Here is a 19,734-nt window from a genome sequence, read left to right as displayed (position 1 = left end):
GCCCTCATGCCAATCTCTCCCCCTGCTTTTACACCAGTAAACCACACAGTGGAGCTACAGCTTTTTGCAAGACCTGCATTAGACAGGCACACACTTACACACACTATTTTCAGACACGTTCTTTTCAGTCATCCTATCTGTTTGCAGTTGTGAAAAAGTAGTCTAATGATGTACGTTGGGGTCCAATGGTAACATTTTAATCAGGACTAGATTAGCCTTATGAAGTAGATTCAGCATTGTAATTTTACCTGGTATCACATAAACGTTCATCCATGTGTAATGAAAATGCATTTGGAACTGAAAAATAAAAACAAATCGACAGTGGACCTGGTTGAAAAATTACTCTGACCATGAGACTCATTGAAGATGATTTGAGAAATGACACCATTATTATACACCATTCTTGTTTAATTTTATTTTCCCCTCCTCTAAGCCCCTAAGCCATGCAGGCGGTTGCTGCAAATATGAGAGGGAGAGTTCTGCTTGCCGGCATTGCTTGTTTCATTTTCCAGAAAATAGAACACTTTGGAATGAAGAGGAAAACGCAACTTTTGAAGAAATCCTAAGTTGTGATGTCTCTGCTTGTGATCGTACATTGACAAAATCGAGTGTTTTAAATATTTTAGTAGTAATCTTAAACACAGGCAGAAATTTAAATATGGTGCCGCCTATGAAAAAGGACGAGGACTATAAATACAGTTAATTCATCCATTTTCTGGCTGGTTTATACCTATTCAGTTCATTTAATATTGTGTTTGTTTGTGTTTACTATGAATTCTCTGTCTCAGTAAATGCCTTTTTAAAATAACTTTCTTCTTTTTTCTAACTTTTTTCTTCTTTTTTTTCGTCAAGGTTGATATGCAAGGGCATGTTTTCATTATGCAAAGGCCACATAATCTCAGACCCTTTGTTTTCCTTGGTTTTTCTCAAAAGTTCCTCGCCACCTCGAGAGCAGGCTAATGGATGCCGGTGGAGGAAGTGTTTGACATTGCGGACACAGCAGTGCTTGTTTTAGAGGAGCTGGTCATGTGGTCTGGCCCCCGAATGTGACCCAGACCCCCCAGCCAACTCCAGGAGAATTCAAGAACTGTCCGCTCTGGGCGAACCGAGTGTCAGTTTAGTCCCCCAGTGAACACAAGTCAACATGCCTTAATGCTCGAATCACCTAGAGTTACACTTTTGCGTCTGCAATTAGCTAAAGCAAGTCTGCCCCACGCCCTCTGGAGCTTGCTGTTTCTTAGCCATGACATGGAGCTGTGAGCCGGGCCGGATCCGTTGTTCTTACATCCATGCTGGGGCAACCAAAAGCTCCTCGGGGTGCGGGCCTGCATGGCAGAGTGCCTTCTTGGCCGCGTGCTCCCCCATCTTTCAATGTCACTGAGCCGGACAGGAAGAGATCAAAACAAACATGTGGTGGCAAGGAGTGACTAACATGATAAATCGCCATAATCAGCATTGGGCAACCCATAATGTTTGAGGCAACCAAATTTCTAAGGACAAGAAACACACCGTACAATGACGCCAGAACTAATGCGTCACTAACATTCAATTAACCAGGACAAAGGCCTCTGATTCTTTTGGTAAATGACGAATGAAAAGCTGTCAATCCATAAACACTTCAGATTAACAATAGCAGTCTGCGCATCACCTTCTTGTAATTGTGAATACATGTACAGTGTGTGCATTTGTGTGGATATGTAGCCATCTATGGTTTGTTTATCTTTTTGTTTATCCAGGTAAAGCATATGAGAACAAAACAGAAAGGTTTACTGTAATATATATATATATATATATATATATATATATATATATATATATATATATATATATATATATATATATATATATATATAGAGAGAGAGAGAGAGAGAGAGTAGTATTTATGCCGACTAAGTATATCATGAGCTACCAGTATCTTGCAAAGGAAATGTCAGCAGGTCCTGAGGCATTAAGTCAATCCCTGCCTCCAATTGTAGGCCCAATCGATATTATGGTCTGTCAATAACAATGAGTAAGTAAAAAAAATAAAACAACTCACCTCTTATGTTTGGTGAAATTTTTCAACACATTGACATAAGGGGCAGCGAGCTACAAGACTGTATGCTTCGTCGTGTATATACTGTATGAGTTCATGCAGCAATGCAAGGCACACCATAATACATTTGTACAGTTCATATAAAGATGTCTAAATATCGTTAAAAAATTGAGAAACAAAAAAAGAAGGAAGAGCAATTGTATGATGCTACTTGGTCTTTAAATAAGTCGCTCGAATGGTGAAAGGGTTTTTGAAATTTACAAATTTACTAGCACCAAGAGAGTACATAAAAAAATGGTGTGTGTGTTTATATATATATATATATATATATATATATATATATATATATATATATATATATATATATATATATGTATATATGAACAAACAAACATTTCTATGATTAATGACATTTTTTCTACTTTTTCTACAATGCTTGTAACATAAGTTTACTTTAAAATTGACATTAACATAAAATTATTGAATTAAAAAAAATCCTTCATCAAGACCGTTTAATGGCTTTGTTTCTTTGTTTGATAATACACAGGTGCCTGTTATATGCCAGATAAAACATTCATAATAGGCTGCACACAAGTGCAGTGATAATTTTCGGTATCCTTCACTCACGTGCTAAATGGTGGTTTTAGAGTGTGAGGTAGTTTCTGAATCTTCCAGTCATGTGGGGAAGAAAAGTGAAGACTGACCAAAAGTGGTCTGGGCTTTGGAAATAAATAGGTTAATAAAATTGCTGGAAGGAGAGTGTGGATGGTGGTATGCATGGGGAACAGACAAATGCATATTTACATTTTATTCCAAAACAGGCACAGACAGAGAATGTGTTTGCTTGTGTACGTGCCCATTTCTTATTCTATGGTCTTGAACATTTAATGTTTCTCCACCATGCTCGGACCAGCATGGCTTCTTATCATGGAATTAAATATTTCACCCCCCAAAAAAACCTCTATATTTAAACTTGAGAAAGATCCCTGTTAGATTACAATGGGGATTGTTATCTAGACACACAAGAGTAGTGAAATGATGCAATTACATAATTTATAAAGCATCAATCAGGCATTGTGATTTTGTTTTGCTATCTTTTGTTTAAATTGTCATACTCATGCATACATTTTAATGTCCATGCCTAAAGTGAGATCTAATCACTGTTTCAAAACGTTCCCGACCTCCATGCTGTTATTCAAACGATGCCGTGTATGGTTTCTTCCAGCGGAAACAGTGCGTCCTTGTACGTTATCATCAAGGGCCGAGCGTTGTATGATTATGAGCGTGTACGTTCCAAATTTTGGTACTGACTCCATCCTGCACATTGTGTGCCTCCTCTGGGACTTCCTGCTACGAAGAGGAGCCACGCACGAAAGGACCGACAGTGGCACCCCAACCCCCTCGCAACTGAAATCTCCTGTACGCGCAAACACTAAGTTGCACGACAGCTCACTTTCCTGTCCCGCCGCTCTGCGTTTCCACTCGGGAACGGGGCTGGTGGGGGGGTTGGCATTCCTCAAGGTCAAATCTCTGCACGCTCCTGATCCCCTAATTTCACTGTCTGGTGTTGGGTGCTCACTCAGATGGACATGATAGCCACTTCCTGACGATCATAAGAGACCGATGTCACGAAAAGAAAAAGAAAAAAATCTCGTTTCAGATCACCTTCAGTGTTTCCAACTGGAGATTTACTGGGGGAATCCTAAGCCTCTGTCAAACGAGCCAAAGGAATCCAGCAAGTAGGCAAATATGGTTTCTTCTTGAAAAGCAAATTTGAATGCTAGAGTGCTCGTAAAGGAAATATTCACTCACTGGCTGAAGTGTTTGGAAGGAAACTCGCAAGTCCTAAGCACCTTTCTGGCTTGGCTGGATCCAACACGGTTATTAACTTCAGGGAGGGGAACAGAGCTGAATAAGATACAGCTTAATACTCACACATATGCGCGATCTGTAGTGGCGTTTGTCCAGAGCTCTGTAGTTCAAGTTCATGAAGGGAGAGGCTGGTGAGGAGTGAACAAGCCGGGACGGCCAGGGACGGGTAGATGGAGCGAGCCATTCGGGATGGAAGAACTTGACGGGGGGTTGAGAGACGTGAGGGGGAGGTGCAGAACGGGACGTTTCTCGGCCCTAAGCCCCCTCGGCCAGAAACAACAAGCGAGCCTTCTCATATTCAAATAAATACCAGGCCAGCGGGGAGTAGATAAGGAGGAGGTATAAGGGGCAAGAGGTTTGCCTCTTTCCTCCTCTGACGTCTATTTAGGATCACAGGCACGAGCAAGAAAGAGCAAAGCGGTCAGTGATATATTTATAAATGAGCAGCGACCCTGGCCTTGCATTTAATACCAGGCTTAAGTCGTATTAGAGAAACAAAGGCCCTGCGGATCTCGCTCGGGCAGAAGAAAGGCCCTAATTAATTTGGGGAGATCACGGAGGCCTATGCAGGCCCACCTCATCGGCCCTTTGTGGCAGGAATGCCAGCTATTTACCGGCCTTCCAAACGGGCTGCGGAAAGACAGCAGGTGATGACGTCTGGGGCCGCTATGCAGCAGATAGGAAAAGGATACTTTTCAAAAGCTAAAAGCTTCCCAGTTTTACAACAAAGAGGAAAGGGGAAGAGAAGGACTGATTATGAAAAGCGATCTCACTCAAGACACCTCCGGTCCCCGCTCCAGCACACGCACGCAACCTGCTGCAAAATATAGCATGCTGTATTTCTGTAAATATGTGCTTCTCTACCCTTGTGAAAATGCCTCCTTTAAATCATTCTTGTACATATAATTCTCCCAACTCGAGCCTGCGGCTAGAGTGTGTGGCAGCAGCAGGGGCCCAGCTTGAAGCCTGTTGAAGGGCCCAGTTGGCAGCTGCGAGCCAAGCATACATGTGGAAAAAAAAAAAAAAGAATCTGCCCACCACACTCAAAAACAAACAAGTAATACCACTGTCACTTAGGGAATGGTATCATTTGCACCTTTTGAAATTGTTTTTGTTCCGTGATAGATGAAACTAGTGGGAAGTACAGTGGTACCTCTAATTACGAACGTCTCTTGTTACGAAAAATTCAGCTTGTGAAAGGCCTCAGCGGAAAAATATTGAAAAATATTGTCTCTAGTAACGAGAGAAAATTGAAGAAATGAAAGGCGACATTGTTGGCGTATGACACAGGAGACACCAGCGCTCACGCTAACATGCCTAATGGAATATATTATCACAACCCATAAATTTTAACAAATTTGTTACAGTTTGTGATGCATTCTTATAATTTGTTAAAAATTAGATAATCATTTTTTGCATTGATATTTAAAGTGGTCTTCCACGTTTCATTTTTACTCATTTCATCCACACTACCCACCACCAATTTACACCGTAGAAAAACAAACATTAAATTGACATTAGCTACGGCTAATATTGTACATAGCTATTGTATTCACATAAAAACACATTTGTAACATACTATTTTGGGGTGTTGTGTCTGACATCAGTGTTGTGAGTATACCTTTAGCAATTTAGCAATGACATGACACAGGAAGCAGTTTGCATGACCCCAAAATAAACTTTAGTTTATTTACATGCTCAAAATAATCAAAAATTAATTTTATTGCTCCTGTGGACTTGTCAATGTTTCCTGGATTTACAAAATGTAAAATAAAAGTGTATAAATTAAACGACCTAAAAAGGTGTCTTCCTCCTTCTGCACTCCTCAACACACCTGTACAATCTCAAGGCAAACAAATGAACTGCATTTGTATTGTCAACTGCTACATTATTATGATTCATTTAAAGGGTTTAGGAAGTTTAGGAACATTTTTTAATGATTAATTATTCTTTACATGACATATTTTGATTATTATGCACTAATGTAATTCAAATATATATTTGTTACGTTTTGTGATGCAATTTAATAATTTGATCATATTCATTTAAAGGGTTTAGGGGCATTTTGGGGGGCTTGGAACAGATTAGACTATATACATGTAAAAAGCGGCTCTACTTATGTAAGATTCACTTTCCAAAATTAACCATATCTTGTAAATATAAGTACTACTCTATACATTTAAAAAGGCCTACCTCTTAAAAGCTGTAGGGGAAATATTAACTATTTCTTGTTTTGGAATGGGCTGTGATTTTGGTTTCTTGGCAATGAATCCGAATGTAGCTCATTCTGCAAAATGTCTCAAATTAAATACAATATGCAGCGTTCTTATGTGTGGGAATATAGTCTGGAATTTGCTTGAAACGGGCACCAGGGAATGATGATTTTCACCTTTGCTCAGCCATTGTGTTCATTTCCATTGTGTTTTATGCACGTGTCCTTTTATGATGACCCCCAAAAAATACAAAGAGAACGGGCTGAACAGGAAAGCCACCTTTATACGCCAACAAGGAAATGTGTTTCAGGCCTCATTTCTATCCTCTTTTTTTCACAGAAATGACGAGAAATTGTTCTTGCAAACAGGATGGGTGTGGCTTATACTTTTCCCAGAACCACTCGAGTGGATGTTGTGCGTGAGATGACAATATATTGATATAGTTTTCCGCTGGTTTCACGTTTATTATCGGTTCCCGCAATCCCATGTAGGCATTTACCGTTTAACATTAGTTTAAAATCTAGAGATTTAACATGATCTTCCTTTCCTGAAATTTGCTAAATACGCAGAAGAGCACGGTTAATAGGGACGGGTTTGTTGAAAAACTAATAGAAAATAAGTGGTGCGAGACCAATTGTCAAGACGTGATTTTATGGACCAATTGATTATTCGTTTGGGAACATTTTTTAGCTTTTCTTCTGTTATTTTTTTATTCACTTGTGGAAGTATTATTAAAACTTACGCACCCATAAAGGCAGTAAAATGGTTTACTTCCAAGAGGTTATAGGTTTTCAACGAAAAGTTAGAAATAAATAATTCTCCTCTGAAGATTTTTTTTTTTTTTTGCATTCTGCTGAAACTAATTGGCCTGTCACTCCAAGTAGTTGTTGCTTATTTGTTTTTTCAAAGCCGATCACCGAACGGGGAAGCCAATATTTCCAGGCATGCAGCATACCTGCGTGTATTTCATCCATCCCCGAGGAAAGAAGGGACACCCAGGACCTCTTCTGTCAGCGGTGAACTGTTCACTTCCTCTCCTGCTAATTCTGGGATGTGGACTAATATTTGGATAGGGTAGGGTTATATCTGTGCATAGAGCACGTCGCCTGGCTTTATGCTATATAGGAGCATCATTAGTGTGAAAATTGGAACCTTTATTATCTGACGTCAAACAGAACGATACATTCGTGATTAACCACTAAATTAATTATACTGTACGGAGTTGTAATTGAGACATTTTTACTGTTTTATGTGAGTGGGGAATGGTAGAACAACGGAATAAAGGCCTTCCCAGTAGGTTTCCTTCATGACACTTTCTTTTTAATAATAACAAAAAATAGCTGACAATGAGCCTTGACGTTTACGAGATAAGTGCCATTTAATGAGGCATGCATGGGATTTGTCATGTTCGCACAACAAGATGCGCACGCAGGGGAGACCGACTTCACGCTCGTCTGCTCTGGGCTCTCGTAAAAGACAACGATTAAGGGTGAACGTAACAGTATGTCATGTTAGAAAGAAAGAAAAAGAAAGAAAGAAAGAAAGAAAGAAAGAAAGAAAGAAAGAAAGAAAGAAAGAAAGAAAGAAAGAAAGAAAGAAAGAAAGAAAGAAAGAAAGAAAGAAAGAAAGAAAGAAAGAAAGAAAGAAAGAAAGAAAGAAAGAAAGAAAGAGAGAAAGAAAGAAAGAAAGTTCTTGGTTTGGAAATAGTTTTTCTTTCTTTGAAAGAAATAGTTTTTCTTTCTTTGAAAGAAAGAAAGAAAAACTATTTCCTCAAATCAGACTAAATCTATCTGGTTCCTTATCTTCCTAATTGTGACGAGTCATACAAAAAAATGATACTCGTGTATACCAGTTGTATACCAAACACTTTTATTTAATTTTAACGGATTTAAATGGTTAAAAAAAAAGTCAGATTGAAATGGATTGGACTCTTGGCCGCCTTTGTCTTCACGCTTGATTTTGCTTGAACACTGAAGAGTTTGTTTTCACTCACATGTTTCATTGCAAAAAGAGTTGTTAGCCATAACCCTTCAGCTATTTACACAAAACTTCAAAACGTCATCACAACGAGCGTGGAACGCAAACATATATAAAATGAAAAGAGCTTGAAAACATTTTATTTTATTATTCATAACATCATCTCAGCCTCGCATAAAATGTGTATGTTGTGGCCAGTCTTTGAGTATAATAAACATTCGTGTATTATTATTATTATTATTATTGTTGTTGTTGTTGTTGTTGTTGGACTTGTTTTCAATTAAAAACATGCGAAATTAGGGATCTTGTTGCTATAAGTGACACAAAACCAGTGAAAAATCAATAAAAATCTATCTATCTATCTATCTATCTATCTATCTATCTAGCTATCTAGCTATCTATCTAGCTATCTAGCTATCTATCTACCCATCTATCTATCTACAGTATCTCCAACCGCGTGCAGTTTGTTGACGCTCTCCGCCGAGAAACAGCCAAAATAAATAGAGCTAATCCTCTAACTGCTTTATCCCATTAGCCCCCCGCTGCTGCCTCTTCGCTTTATTCGTTGACCTCATGTGTAAATTGGACGGGATCCGGTTAATGTCCAACAAAACACATTTCCACATTTCGGTTTGGACACCGAAGCCGAACCCAGACAAGCTGAGAAGCCACAAGGCGACGCGGGGGTGCAAGAGGTCAAGTCCAGCTCCCTCCAAGGTTCATGTGTGTAAGAAAGAAAAAAAAAGTTTAGTGACTGCAGGCGTGTTGCGCGTCTCCATCGCAGTGGCTTTATAAGACAGAGTGCTTCACATAAATCGTCACTGAAATGATAGCGCGTTATCAATATTATAGCAAAAAAGCATAAATAATTCACTTCAGTGTCACTTTCTCGAGGGTGTATTATGTGAGCATTTAAGTCTATTTTTAAAAATTATGCATTATGTGAGCATTTAAGTCTATTTTAAAAAGGTTAGGTTTGCTTATTTCGTGCTCTCGATTAATTATAGATTTTTAATCTCTCGAATAAAGCTTTCAATTTTTTGGAGAATCGGAGATGGTATTGGACTTGTTATTATTAGTATAAATTTTCCATGTAGAATGCGTGGAACTGCGATAAAACTAAGGCGCTTATATTGCGCCAAGTATTAGATGCATGTGTTTATTTCATACTTAGTTCAAATTTAGAATTCAATCGCGATGTACAGTGAAAAAAAATCTTTGAGTCTGTAACAAACATGATTAAAAAAAATAACGAAAACTAATTACATGACAGAAATGACATGCGCGTATTATCCGCGTGCGTACACATACACTCAGACAAATTGTACAATTCAGTGACTGAAATGTTAAATACAAGCATTTTAATGACACGCTTTAATGATTGTCTCAAAAAGGGACAGTAAATAAAAAAGGGCGATCAAATAAATGATATGAACAATAAATAAATCAAAATTTCAAAAGGTTATACTCCCACCAAGGTCGGCTGCTTGTTTTGGCTAATGAAAAGTGGCGCAGGCGCTAGTTGAGCGTGACGTTGGGGTGGCGTGGATCTCATCCAAATGAGTGACAAACTCTTATTAAAATAAAACATGCCGAGCTGCTCGCGCGTGTACGCGCGCGCGCAAGGGGGGGGGCGTGGATGCGGATGTGGCTGCCTTCTGACATTCTCGTATCAGCGGCAGCTTTTCGGGCGGGCGCACATGACAACACACCAGCCAGCGCTCACACACCGAGCACAAACACGGAATTAACGCGCGCTCGCCCTCCACTCGGCGGATTGACTATGCTCCGACACCGGCGGTTCACCGACCCGGTTCACTTCACCGTAACGGCGGGGTTAGTTCGCAAGCAGACTTTGGCCAGTGCGGGCATGTGAGCAGGCTTTTGTCGCGCATGGTCTTCGCCTTGTCCTGCTGTCTGGAGAAGGGGGAGGCGGCGCGGGAGGGGCAGGCGCGACTTTCCCCACTCGAGCCCCCTGCCTATGGACGACGGTGGTCCCCTCTCTCCCAGGGCGAATGCTTTCAGTATTGCCTCTCTGATTTGCGCCGCAGAGCAAGCGGGAAACGAGACGTTTGACAAGGCGAGCGCCGGCCCGGACAAACCAGACGGCGACAGCTGCTGCACGATGCATTACAGCACCGTCACCCGGGAAATGGAAGGTAAACGAGTTCCTTGATGATCGTATCACGCGTGACGAAACGTGACGTCCGCGTCGGCGGTTTGAGCCCCAACTTGTTTTCAGTCCGCTACCGGCGAAGGCTTATGCGCATTCGACTCATGGGACGCTTCAAAAAAAAAAAAAAAAAAAACCTTCCCGAATGCCTGTTGTCGGAAGAACAATTCGAACAAGTTGATTCACTAATTAATGAGTTTATCTATTTAGTCGAGATTTGCATCAAACGCTCTAATTTCGTATAGTAAAATAAATGAACAGATAAAAAAGGATATTTGACGCGTAGCAACCATATATACATACATTCACACGCACACGCGTGCACACACACCTTTATTTTTATACAGTACTGATCAAAAGTTTGCAAAAACACTCTAATTGAGTGCTTTTTACACTATTTAAATCTCCGTTGTGGATTAATATTTAAGTCGCCAGCATGAGGACATTTTTTATTTAATTATTTGTTTTAGAAAAATAAAACAAAATGTGTTTTAGATTCTTCAAAGTGTTGGGCCTTTTCGCCCGGACAACAGCATTGCCTGCACATCCGACTTCAAGATGTGGATGATGCTTTTGCAAGAGTATAGCTAAAATTGAATTGGATGATTGTTAAAATAGTAAGGCGTTTCCAAACTTTGAACTTAATTGTGTGTGTGTGTGTGTGTGTGTGTGTGTGTGTGTATATATATATATATATATATATATATATATATATATATATATATATATATATATATATATATATATATATATATATATATATATATATATATATATATTTAAGGTTTTTAGGATGCAGCAGTGTAAACATCCGACAAAATTAATCCAAAAATTCACTTTCAAGTAGGCACGATCACAATTCTGTTGTAAAGTAAAATGAAAACAAAACAAGTAGATAAAACATCCGTGCTGTGTGTATAGCGATGAAAATATTTTCTCGTTTCGATTATTTGCTCATTCAGCAACATTCAGCTTGGGCCTGTTTGTTTATTCATGTAAATCAGTGTATGTTGACTCAAGTCACTCGCTTACATTGCGGACCTATTGTTATGTTGTTATTGGGGGTTTTTTTCAACGGGGGTGATGCGGGCCCCATCCAAACAGGACAGGGTGCCGGGTAGCCCATTAAAAAGAAGGGGCGCACTTGTGTGTCAATCAGTCTTTTCACAGGGCAAGGAAAAGGCACATTACCTGCAGTTCCTTATCTAAATAGAAATAAGAACCGGTTTTATCGCAAAGGGGAGGCCCTCCTCGCCAGATAAGAGAGTATAGGCTGCCTTGCGCGCAACCACACACACAAGCACGCAAGCTCAGCGGCAACAGCAGCAGCAGCGCGCAACAACACTGAAGCGCAAAATCGATCGAAAACTGCAGGATTCCCCCGGGATTCGCTGGAGTTTGGACGCCTTTCTATAGTTTTGGCACATTTGGATGCTACCTCAGGGATTTATGACAACCCGCGAAGGAAACTTTTAAAACGAGCTTGGCAGCGTCATTTGGAACGGGTTCATTCTGCCTTTGTTTATTTAGTTTGTTTTGTGTTGCCGACTGCAAGATCTATTAGTAAATCCAGTCTTTTTGGGATGATTTCAGCCATATCCAGCCCGTGGCTGACGCAGCTGTCCCATTTTTGCGATGTTGCAGCCTTCACGACCAGCAGCCTGAGCAGCCTCAACACCCCGGGGGGATACCACCTCTCGCCCTCCCCCGGGGACCCTTATACCCAACACGAGGCCCACTTTGAGCCCTGTCCGGCCACTCAGCCCAACTACAGCTATGGGGGCCCGGCGCCGCCGAGCGACCCCACCGGGACCCCTTGCTCGTCGTCCTCGTCCAACTCTACCCCAAACAGCAAGAGCATCGTCAAAAAGAACCCCAAAGTGGCCAACATTAACGTGCAGCTGGAAATGAAAGCCTTGTGGGACGAGTTTAATCAGCTGGGGACCGAGATGATCGTCACCAAGGCGGGGAGGTGAGAGACATTTGCCTGAATATTTCATATGAGCCTGTAGCGTTAATTATGTCTTATTTTATCACTCTATTTTGGTGTAGAATATTTTCCTTGATCGCGTTCGGGGAGCCTTTTCATTTTGCTATATTCTTATCCTGACGTATCGGTTAGTGTTTTTGCTTTCAAAGCTGAGGCGCTCTTCTTTATTTACACACGTTTCTTCATTTTCACTCGCACTTTGTTTACGCGAGGGATTATTTAAAATCCCCGCGCGACTAAACTGTGATTGTAGCGTTTATTTATTGATTGAAATCTAGGCAGAATGCACCCAAGCGCTTGAGTGATTTTAGCTGTGCAGCATGCAAGAGTCTTTGTACCGTATATTTGTCAGGCGGGTGTCGTGCTCGAACAGCAAACACCTCATATTTCTCGCCATACGTACGGCATACAACTAAATTTTACGCACGGTTGCGCTTCAAAATTTCTCATCAATTATAGGTTGGGTTTTTTTTCATTTGGATTTTTGTGCATTACTTGCTTCTTAATTACACTTTTTGGTTATTTCCAAACTTTTTCTTGTTATGGTCTTCAATTGCCTTTTGTATTTGCAGACTTGGATTTTCATTGAGTTTTAGTCATTTCTTTTATTATTTTTACCCTTCAGGGATCATTAATACATCACTTCGTATATATTGAAACGTTGAAATGACTGTTTTGTTTTTTTTTTGACGTGACCATACTTTGAGAGTTTGATAGATAAAGTATTCCATGTTGATCTTTATATTGCGACATGAACATGAGATTTATTCCTATAAGTGAATGGCGTGAAACATCGCGAATAACATTATAACGATAAACTAAGACTATTTGAGCCATTTATTATCAGAACTGTGTATCAAACCGGTGGCCCTTTACATGAATCAACATTCAAAGAGTAGGTCTCACTTTTAAAAGGGTTGATGACCCCTAATATAGAGTGAGCGTTTACCCCTTCAGCTTCGACTCCTGAACTTTAGTGGCATCAATTACCATCATGTGAAAAAGGGCTGCATTAAACCTTTTTTTTTTGTCATGAAACATAAAAAAGAACGAGAAATAAAACCGTCTGAATCCGACATTCGAGAATTATACCTGAATCCAGATAATTTTATTACCTAACGAAATAAAATTGAGTTTTTTCAGTCATGTTAGGGGACAACACGTGGAGCACGCGTGCTTTGTAAATTGATGGTTATAGTGAGAGGCATCGCCCGGTTTAAGATAATCTTGAAAGTGAAACTTCTCCGCAGTGCAGTGTGACAAGTGCACTTTAAGCTCCTTCAGTCTTAGAGCCTAAACGCCAGCGTTAATTGAGCGTTGATTTCGGCATCCCTTTCATTGACTTGCAACCATTAGTCAGCTCGTTAGGCACAGAGACGTCGAGGAGCTGCAGGTGAACGATTAAACTCTGCTATATGCGTCATAAATCTTCATGTGTGGTCGTGTAGTTACACTTAGTCGTGCGTGGAAAGAACAAAATGTAAATGCGGGAACGTGAAATGTTGGCCTCTTTTGGCGAGGGCTAAATGTGTCTGGAAAATATCAGAAGTTAAAAAAAAACATTTTAAAATGTCACTTATAGCAAATTAAAAGACAACAAACGATTATGTCATTCACGAGCTTGCTGCAAATGTCTTCAACAGGCTATTTTCTTCTACGAATGCATTTCCGCAAGTACGGAAAATGTCTTGATTGAATTGGTCAACAATATTAATTATTCTTTTATCTATTTATTCTTTTAGCTTCAACAGTTACTCGGAGCAAAGTTGCTCCCGGTGATAAATACATTTGAGAAATGAATGTATATTTTCTGGCATTCTCCAGGCGAATGTTTCCAACATTCCAAGTGAAAATATTCGGTATGGATCCAATGGCGGACTACATGCTCCTCATGGACTTCTTGCCAGTAGACGACAAACGTTACAGGTAAGCCTCCTCACTTCAACCCAGCGTTTGAAAAAAGTCGCACACGAGCCCCGCAGCGGCAGAAAATCTTACAAACTCGCATGCAAAAAACAACGTGGCTTTTACAAGTACAGTACATTGTCAAACGACTTAATCTATATATTTCAATAATGAGACAAATGGAGTGATAAGTGACCCCAGTGATCCCCGCAGGTATGCGTTCCACAGCTCTTCGTGGCTCGTGGCGGGCAAAGCCGACCCGGCGACCCCGGGAAGAGTCCACTATCATCCGGACTCTCCGGCCAAGGGCGCGCAGTGGATGAAGCAGATTGTTTCTTTTGACAAACTCAAACTCACCAACAACCTCTTGGACGATAACGGACATGTGAGTGCAATTATTGGAATCATCCCTACGTCTACAAAATGTGATTTTCTCATGTTAACTTACTGCGCGCAGAGGTGCACGATACAATTTAGACGGGTAGCGTTTATTTGATGAAGTTGTGATGCACATAGCGCCTTTTTTACTCACTGTCATATGAGAAATAAAAGCAGTCTTTTGGAAAGCTCATTAATGTATTTCCTTAAGCCTATGACCGCGCTTGTTCTCATTGTATCGTGATTTGAACCGAAAGCTTCTCAGCTGCGCGGCGGGCGTGCATTCGTGCAGATTTTATACAGCCACAAATATGAATAAGTGTATTCACGCTCAGAAATTTCTGAAAGGCAATTTAGTGTATCATATTGTTTTGCTTCAACTATATATATATATATATATATATATATATATATATATATATATATATATATATATATATATATATATATATATATATATATGTGTGTTCGTTTTTTCACACACGATATATTCATTCCAAATTGTTTGAAGTTCTTATCAATCCATTTTTTTCCATCAGATCATTCTCAACTCAATGCACCGCTACCAGCCCAGGTTCCACGTGGTCTACGTGGATCCTCGCAAAGACAGCGAGAAGTACGCAGAAGAGAACTACAAAACGTTTGTGTTCGAGGAAACTCGCTTCACTGCGGTCACGGCGTACCAGAACCATCGGGTAAAAAAATAAATCTAAAATGACGAGCATTTGTAATATATTATTAATCTCCAATGTTTGTGAGATAGATTGCTAAATCATATCAGACAAAGAGCATTTAACCGAGTCAGATAATATTGCTTGGTTTGTTATAAACAATGGAGTAATTCACACACATAACAGGATTCAAGTCATTATATTGTGCGTGTTTGCATAGTTTGTATTGTTAAAATTTATGTTTTTTTTTGTGAATGTTTCTGATCACTTTCACACAAGACCTGTAATGGACGCTGCAGTCCATATAAGCACACAAGTTGGTGTGTTTAATAAAGTACAGGAAGTGTAATAAACATGCATGAAGTGACGTTAATAATGCATCCGATTTTATTTTGTTTAAGTATGCAGTACGCAATGAAATTCAAGATTGTGTAGTTCAATCCAGATTCAACATAAAATACAAAGGGAGTTTATGCATAACATGTTATATCAAAAAATCACAAAACTAAATAAATCTTGGTAAAATCTTGGCTAATTCTGCAGTAGAGGTAGCAGTTCTATTTACATCTGCTCAAATACATTGATCTCGAAGAATGAAGATAATCCCACTTATTTAACTTGAGTTGCATTGAAGTGTTTTGATTTCCTTGTGACTTCAGATCACCCAGTTGAAGATAGCCAGTAACCCTTTCGCGAAAGGCTTCCGGGATTGTGACCCAGAAGATTGGTGAGTTTCTGTTGATGCTTTTAGGAAAAAAAAAAAAAGTAAAAAGTAATTTGGACATGTTTCTCCCCGGTATGAGGAGCAACAAAGGAAAGGGAACATTTGCAAGCATTATAGGAACACCCAGACTTGCATGTTAAAAGTACACAATGAAGGCTGTGAGCTTTGGAAAACACTGGATATTGTTTCAAAGATTATCGGCCCCTTCTCAGTCATTGATAGATTAGCAAAATTTCTCCATACACAAAAGTCCACACATCTGGTACGGAAACGAGTGACTCAATTTCTTCCAAATGCTGTTCATTTTTCCTCTTTCAAGCTTTAACTAAACAGATTTCTCTGAAGTGTAGCCTTATTAATCACTGGAAAGGACCATCGCACTGACTGGCTTTTGACTTTTATCAATCGGAACAGAAGGCGGGCTACGGTGGAAGGACCCAAGACATGCATTGCTGTTATAACATAATATCTGAATACACGCTGAAGAAATTGTGGCTTCAGCGTTCATGGAACGACTCTTGTCTTCCTCCTCGCAGGCCCAGGAATCACAGGCCAGGCTCCCTGCCAATCATGAGTGCTTTTGCCAGAACAAGAAACCCGATGTCATCTCCTCCTCAGCAGAACGGCACAGAGAAAGGTCTGCAGCTCCCTCTTTGTTCCAACGCGGGCTTGGCCTGCCAGTCCGCTGGCCGACATCAAACCCGGTCGGCTTCTGTCTTCCTGACAACTGGCTTTCTGTCAGTGTGGGCCACGTTCCATCCAATTTACGGCTTAAAAAGTGATGCATTTGAAGGACCGAGAAAACGCTGGCCTTTCATTAAACAAGAACATGAAAGGTCCTTTGTATTAGTTATTAAAACCTTTGAGATAACCAACACTTTCATGAATCGATTTTATGTCCATAACTGACAATATCATTTTTTTAGCTTTAGTCTGAACTGGCCAAAATTAAAATTAATACACAGATATGATCACGTGGATCACATTGGCAGCTATTATGCTATTTTACGGCTAGTTTGTTATCAGTTATAATATCGACACGTGTCAATCGATCGCTGATGTCATTGATCGGGTATGCGACATAAGGGGTTGAGCCAAACACACTCCAATAACGTTATATGCTTCCATCGTTAATAATACAAGGGTTCTCTGAATACACAGTTGGAGTTTATTTCAATTTCTTTCCCCCATTTTTTTTGAAGATACTTTTGTTGTTGTTGCAGGGGGCCCCATTTTATATGAGTGTGTATCAAATATTTACGTTTACATGAATTTTGGATATTCTTTCCAATTTGTAGTTCAACCATAAAGCAAATATCCAAGTTGTTTAAATAGATCGGCCCATCTTTTCAGTGACAATTTTTCTCAGTGTACATTTCTCAGCTCAGAGAAGTTTGTAAAACCGTACGTACATTTCTCAAAACGGTTTGTAAAAAATAGCAACCCGTCATGGTAAGTCATTTTCTTTCACACATTGCCTTGTGCATTGCTCAGAACGAAATCTCTCTGTCATGGAACATGTCACTGCCATCAAAAGAACAAGCATTTGTGTCACTGTGTATGGTAACAGTCAAATTGCTTCGTCATGTCAATATAACGCTGTACTGTGGAGACATATTCCGGTCTAAACCGACAGTGAGGTTTTGATGCCAACTCAAAAGTGAATATCACACCTTCTTCCGTGGAATATTGCACGTTACAGGACTGGTTAAGATTCCAAATTGAGTTTTACAGTTTGCAAATCTATTTTATTGACAAACAATCTCATTATGCTACAGACAAGGGAAAAAGAAAAAAAAAACACTTAACTAAAAAAAACAGTAGAAATGTGAAGATTTGACAATCTTTTGAGAAAACAAGCGTAAAAAAAGCATTGTTGCATGCATGATTGACCTGACACACAATGAAAACTTCTTCAAACATGATGTTTGTAAAGATTCAAATATCGTGTAGCGTGAGACAATTCAACAGGAACTCATTCCAACAAATTGTGCTGTAACTTGCTGATTGGTGTTTGTTTATCCAAGACCAATTTATTAATTCTTCATTTTCTCCCCCAAAACATTTGCTAATATCGATGAGGAAAAAAAAGGATTCTGAAATATCAGCGGCGTAAAATACTGCAATTCTCTCAGTCTTTGTTTACAAGTTAGGGTCAATAATGAGCATTTCAAATTGCGATGATAGTACCTAAATGCGCCACTGTCCATCTTCTCAGATGACAGCAGGCGGGAATATGAGCGAGAGCCCGGCGGCACACCGATACATGCTGACCCCGCTCACCAGCTGATGTCCCGCGTCCTCAGTCCCGCCCTGCCCGTCCCGGGAGGCCTCCACGCCGTGCCGCTCACTGGCGGGCGCCCCAGCCCTCCGCGCGACCTCCGGCCAGACCCTCACACCCTGCCCCCGGACACCCTGCACCACCACCCTTACAAGTACCCCAGCACCTATGAACACTACCTGGGAGCCAAGAGCAGGCCGTCCCCTTACCCCTTACCCAGCATCAGAGGACATACCTACCACCACCACATGAACCCGGCCACGGCTAACATGTACTCGGCAACCAGCGGGCCCGCCAGCTACGACTACGGGCCGAGATAATGACGGCTAATGGTGCAACTGCATTGCGCGGATGGAGCCAGCCTTGAAACTTTTGATGCTACCTGCAGGGTGTGTTCACAGACTGAAAGTACTTTCTGCTAACGAAACCCTGCTGTATTTATTTAAAGAATCTCTGCAGGAAGCACAGACACCAGCGTTGAGCCCTGAAAGAAGGTCCCGTTGTGACCCGTGAACTCAATGGCAATCGCTCCGCATCGGCTAACCTTGAGGAGTTCAGCCGTTGAGCTGGCCGGCTGAGGAGAACGCGTTTGATCACGGACTGGAATTGAATATTTTTTGTGTTGAATGCACTTTTGGATTTGCTTTGTTTCTAATGCTTTCAAAACAAAAAAAAGCCATACGTTATACTCTCCCTCAACCTTGTAGGTAGACGACATGTTTGCATGCTGAGCTCATCGGAGCGGCTGTGGAAACACATCAAAATGTTTATTTGTCTGCTGAGGAGGGGGGGAAATGGACGGAGCATCAAACGTGAACATTTTGAGCTGCTCTGAGAAGCTTGTACCATGGCACTGACTTGCAGCAATTCTCAGTAAATAAATGAAGCAGAATGACTGTTCTGTGTCTGTAACGTGAACATTAAATTCCAATTAATCAAACCATCTTTTTTGTGTGGGGCTTCCATTGAAAGATTAGAAACTGATTGATATATTCCGTGAATTGATTCTCTTATGTTGTGCCCTCCTGACGGCAATAAGCTCCCTCATCTTGTAGTAAACATTTAATTTTAAACACAGGTCAATTAACGATAAGAAAATGATAATAATAATGGTAATAATAATATAAAAACACGAATTGTAAAAGCACCACACAGTTAAACTTAAGGTAAAGTTTATACCCTTGCAAATGTACCATTCATATTAAAGCACATTAAATGATGAAAACAAAAGCCACCATGTACATACAGTTGAATTGTAGTCTATAGTATATTGTTGTTTCCACCCAAGGAAAAACGTGGTAGTGTTGTAAATGTGCCATAAAAGGACACAACTAATTACATCCAGTCCGGACAGTTTGATTATATTTCCAGAATATGACTACGTCAGGAATGCTTTTGTTGTCACTGATAATTTTACTTGGAGCAGATTTGCTTCAGGATTTATCCCTGTCTTGATATAAAGGGAAACCAACCTAATGTTTAATTTTTCAATTTTAATTTATGTGTTTTTCTTCT

The 19,734-nt window shown here is 40.2% G+C and overlaps 2 protein-coding genes across 6 annotated transcripts in view; one reads left to right on the top strand and one right to left on the bottom strand.

Annotated features, from left to right (window-relative positions):
- Positions 1-8,460: 8,460 nt before the first annotated feature.
- The window catches only part of gnb1l (guanine nucleotide binding protein (G protein), beta polypeptide 1-like), a 44,374-nt gene continuing 33,100 nt past the window's right edge, over positions 8,461-19,734 (bottom strand). For 2 of the 3 annotated variants that reach the window (XR_015866569.1, XR_015866565.1), the window contains exon 10: positions 15,677-15,958. The gene's annotated coding sequence lies outside the window, so the exon portion shown is untranslated. Of the gene's footprint in view, positions 8,808-15,676; positions 15,959-19,734 lie in introns of those variants that run through there. The other variant, XR_015866568.1, reaches the window with a different exon arrangement.
- Positions 9,804-19,168, top strand: tbx1 (T-box transcription factor 1). 3 transcript variants are annotated; one of them, XM_088422899.1, is made up of 8 exons: positions 9,804-10,256; positions 11,915-12,242; positions 14,085-14,186; positions 14,379-14,550; positions 15,083-15,238; positions 15,874-15,941; positions 16,475-16,575; positions 18,157-19,168. In XM_088422899.1, the coding sequence occupies exons 1-8, from the start codon at positions 10,079-10,081 to the stop codon at positions 18,537-18,539; spliced, it is 1,488 nt and encodes a 495-aa protein (XP_088279025.1). In that variant the 5' UTR covers positions 9,804-10,078; the 3' UTR covers positions 18,540-19,168. The 3 variants fall into 3 exon arrangements, with proteins under 3 accessions (XP_088279025.1, XP_088279017.1, XP_088279008.1); XM_088422891.1 differs by having other exon boundaries at positions 11,864-12,242; positions 14,394-14,550; XM_088422882.1 differs by having other exon boundaries at positions 11,864-12,242.

This window comes from Hippichthys cyanospilos, chromosome 1 (genome assembly GCF_059441005.1).
Source record: "Hippichthys cyanospilos isolate Australia breed blue-spotted pipefish chromosome 1, RoL_Hcya_1.0, whole genome shotgun sequence".
In the NCBI taxonomy this organism is placed as follows: Eukaryota; Metazoa; Chordata; class Actinopteri; order Syngnathiformes; family Syngnathidae; genus Hippichthys; species Hippichthys cyanospilos.
This window is presented reverse-complemented; position numbering and strand designations above follow the sequence as displayed.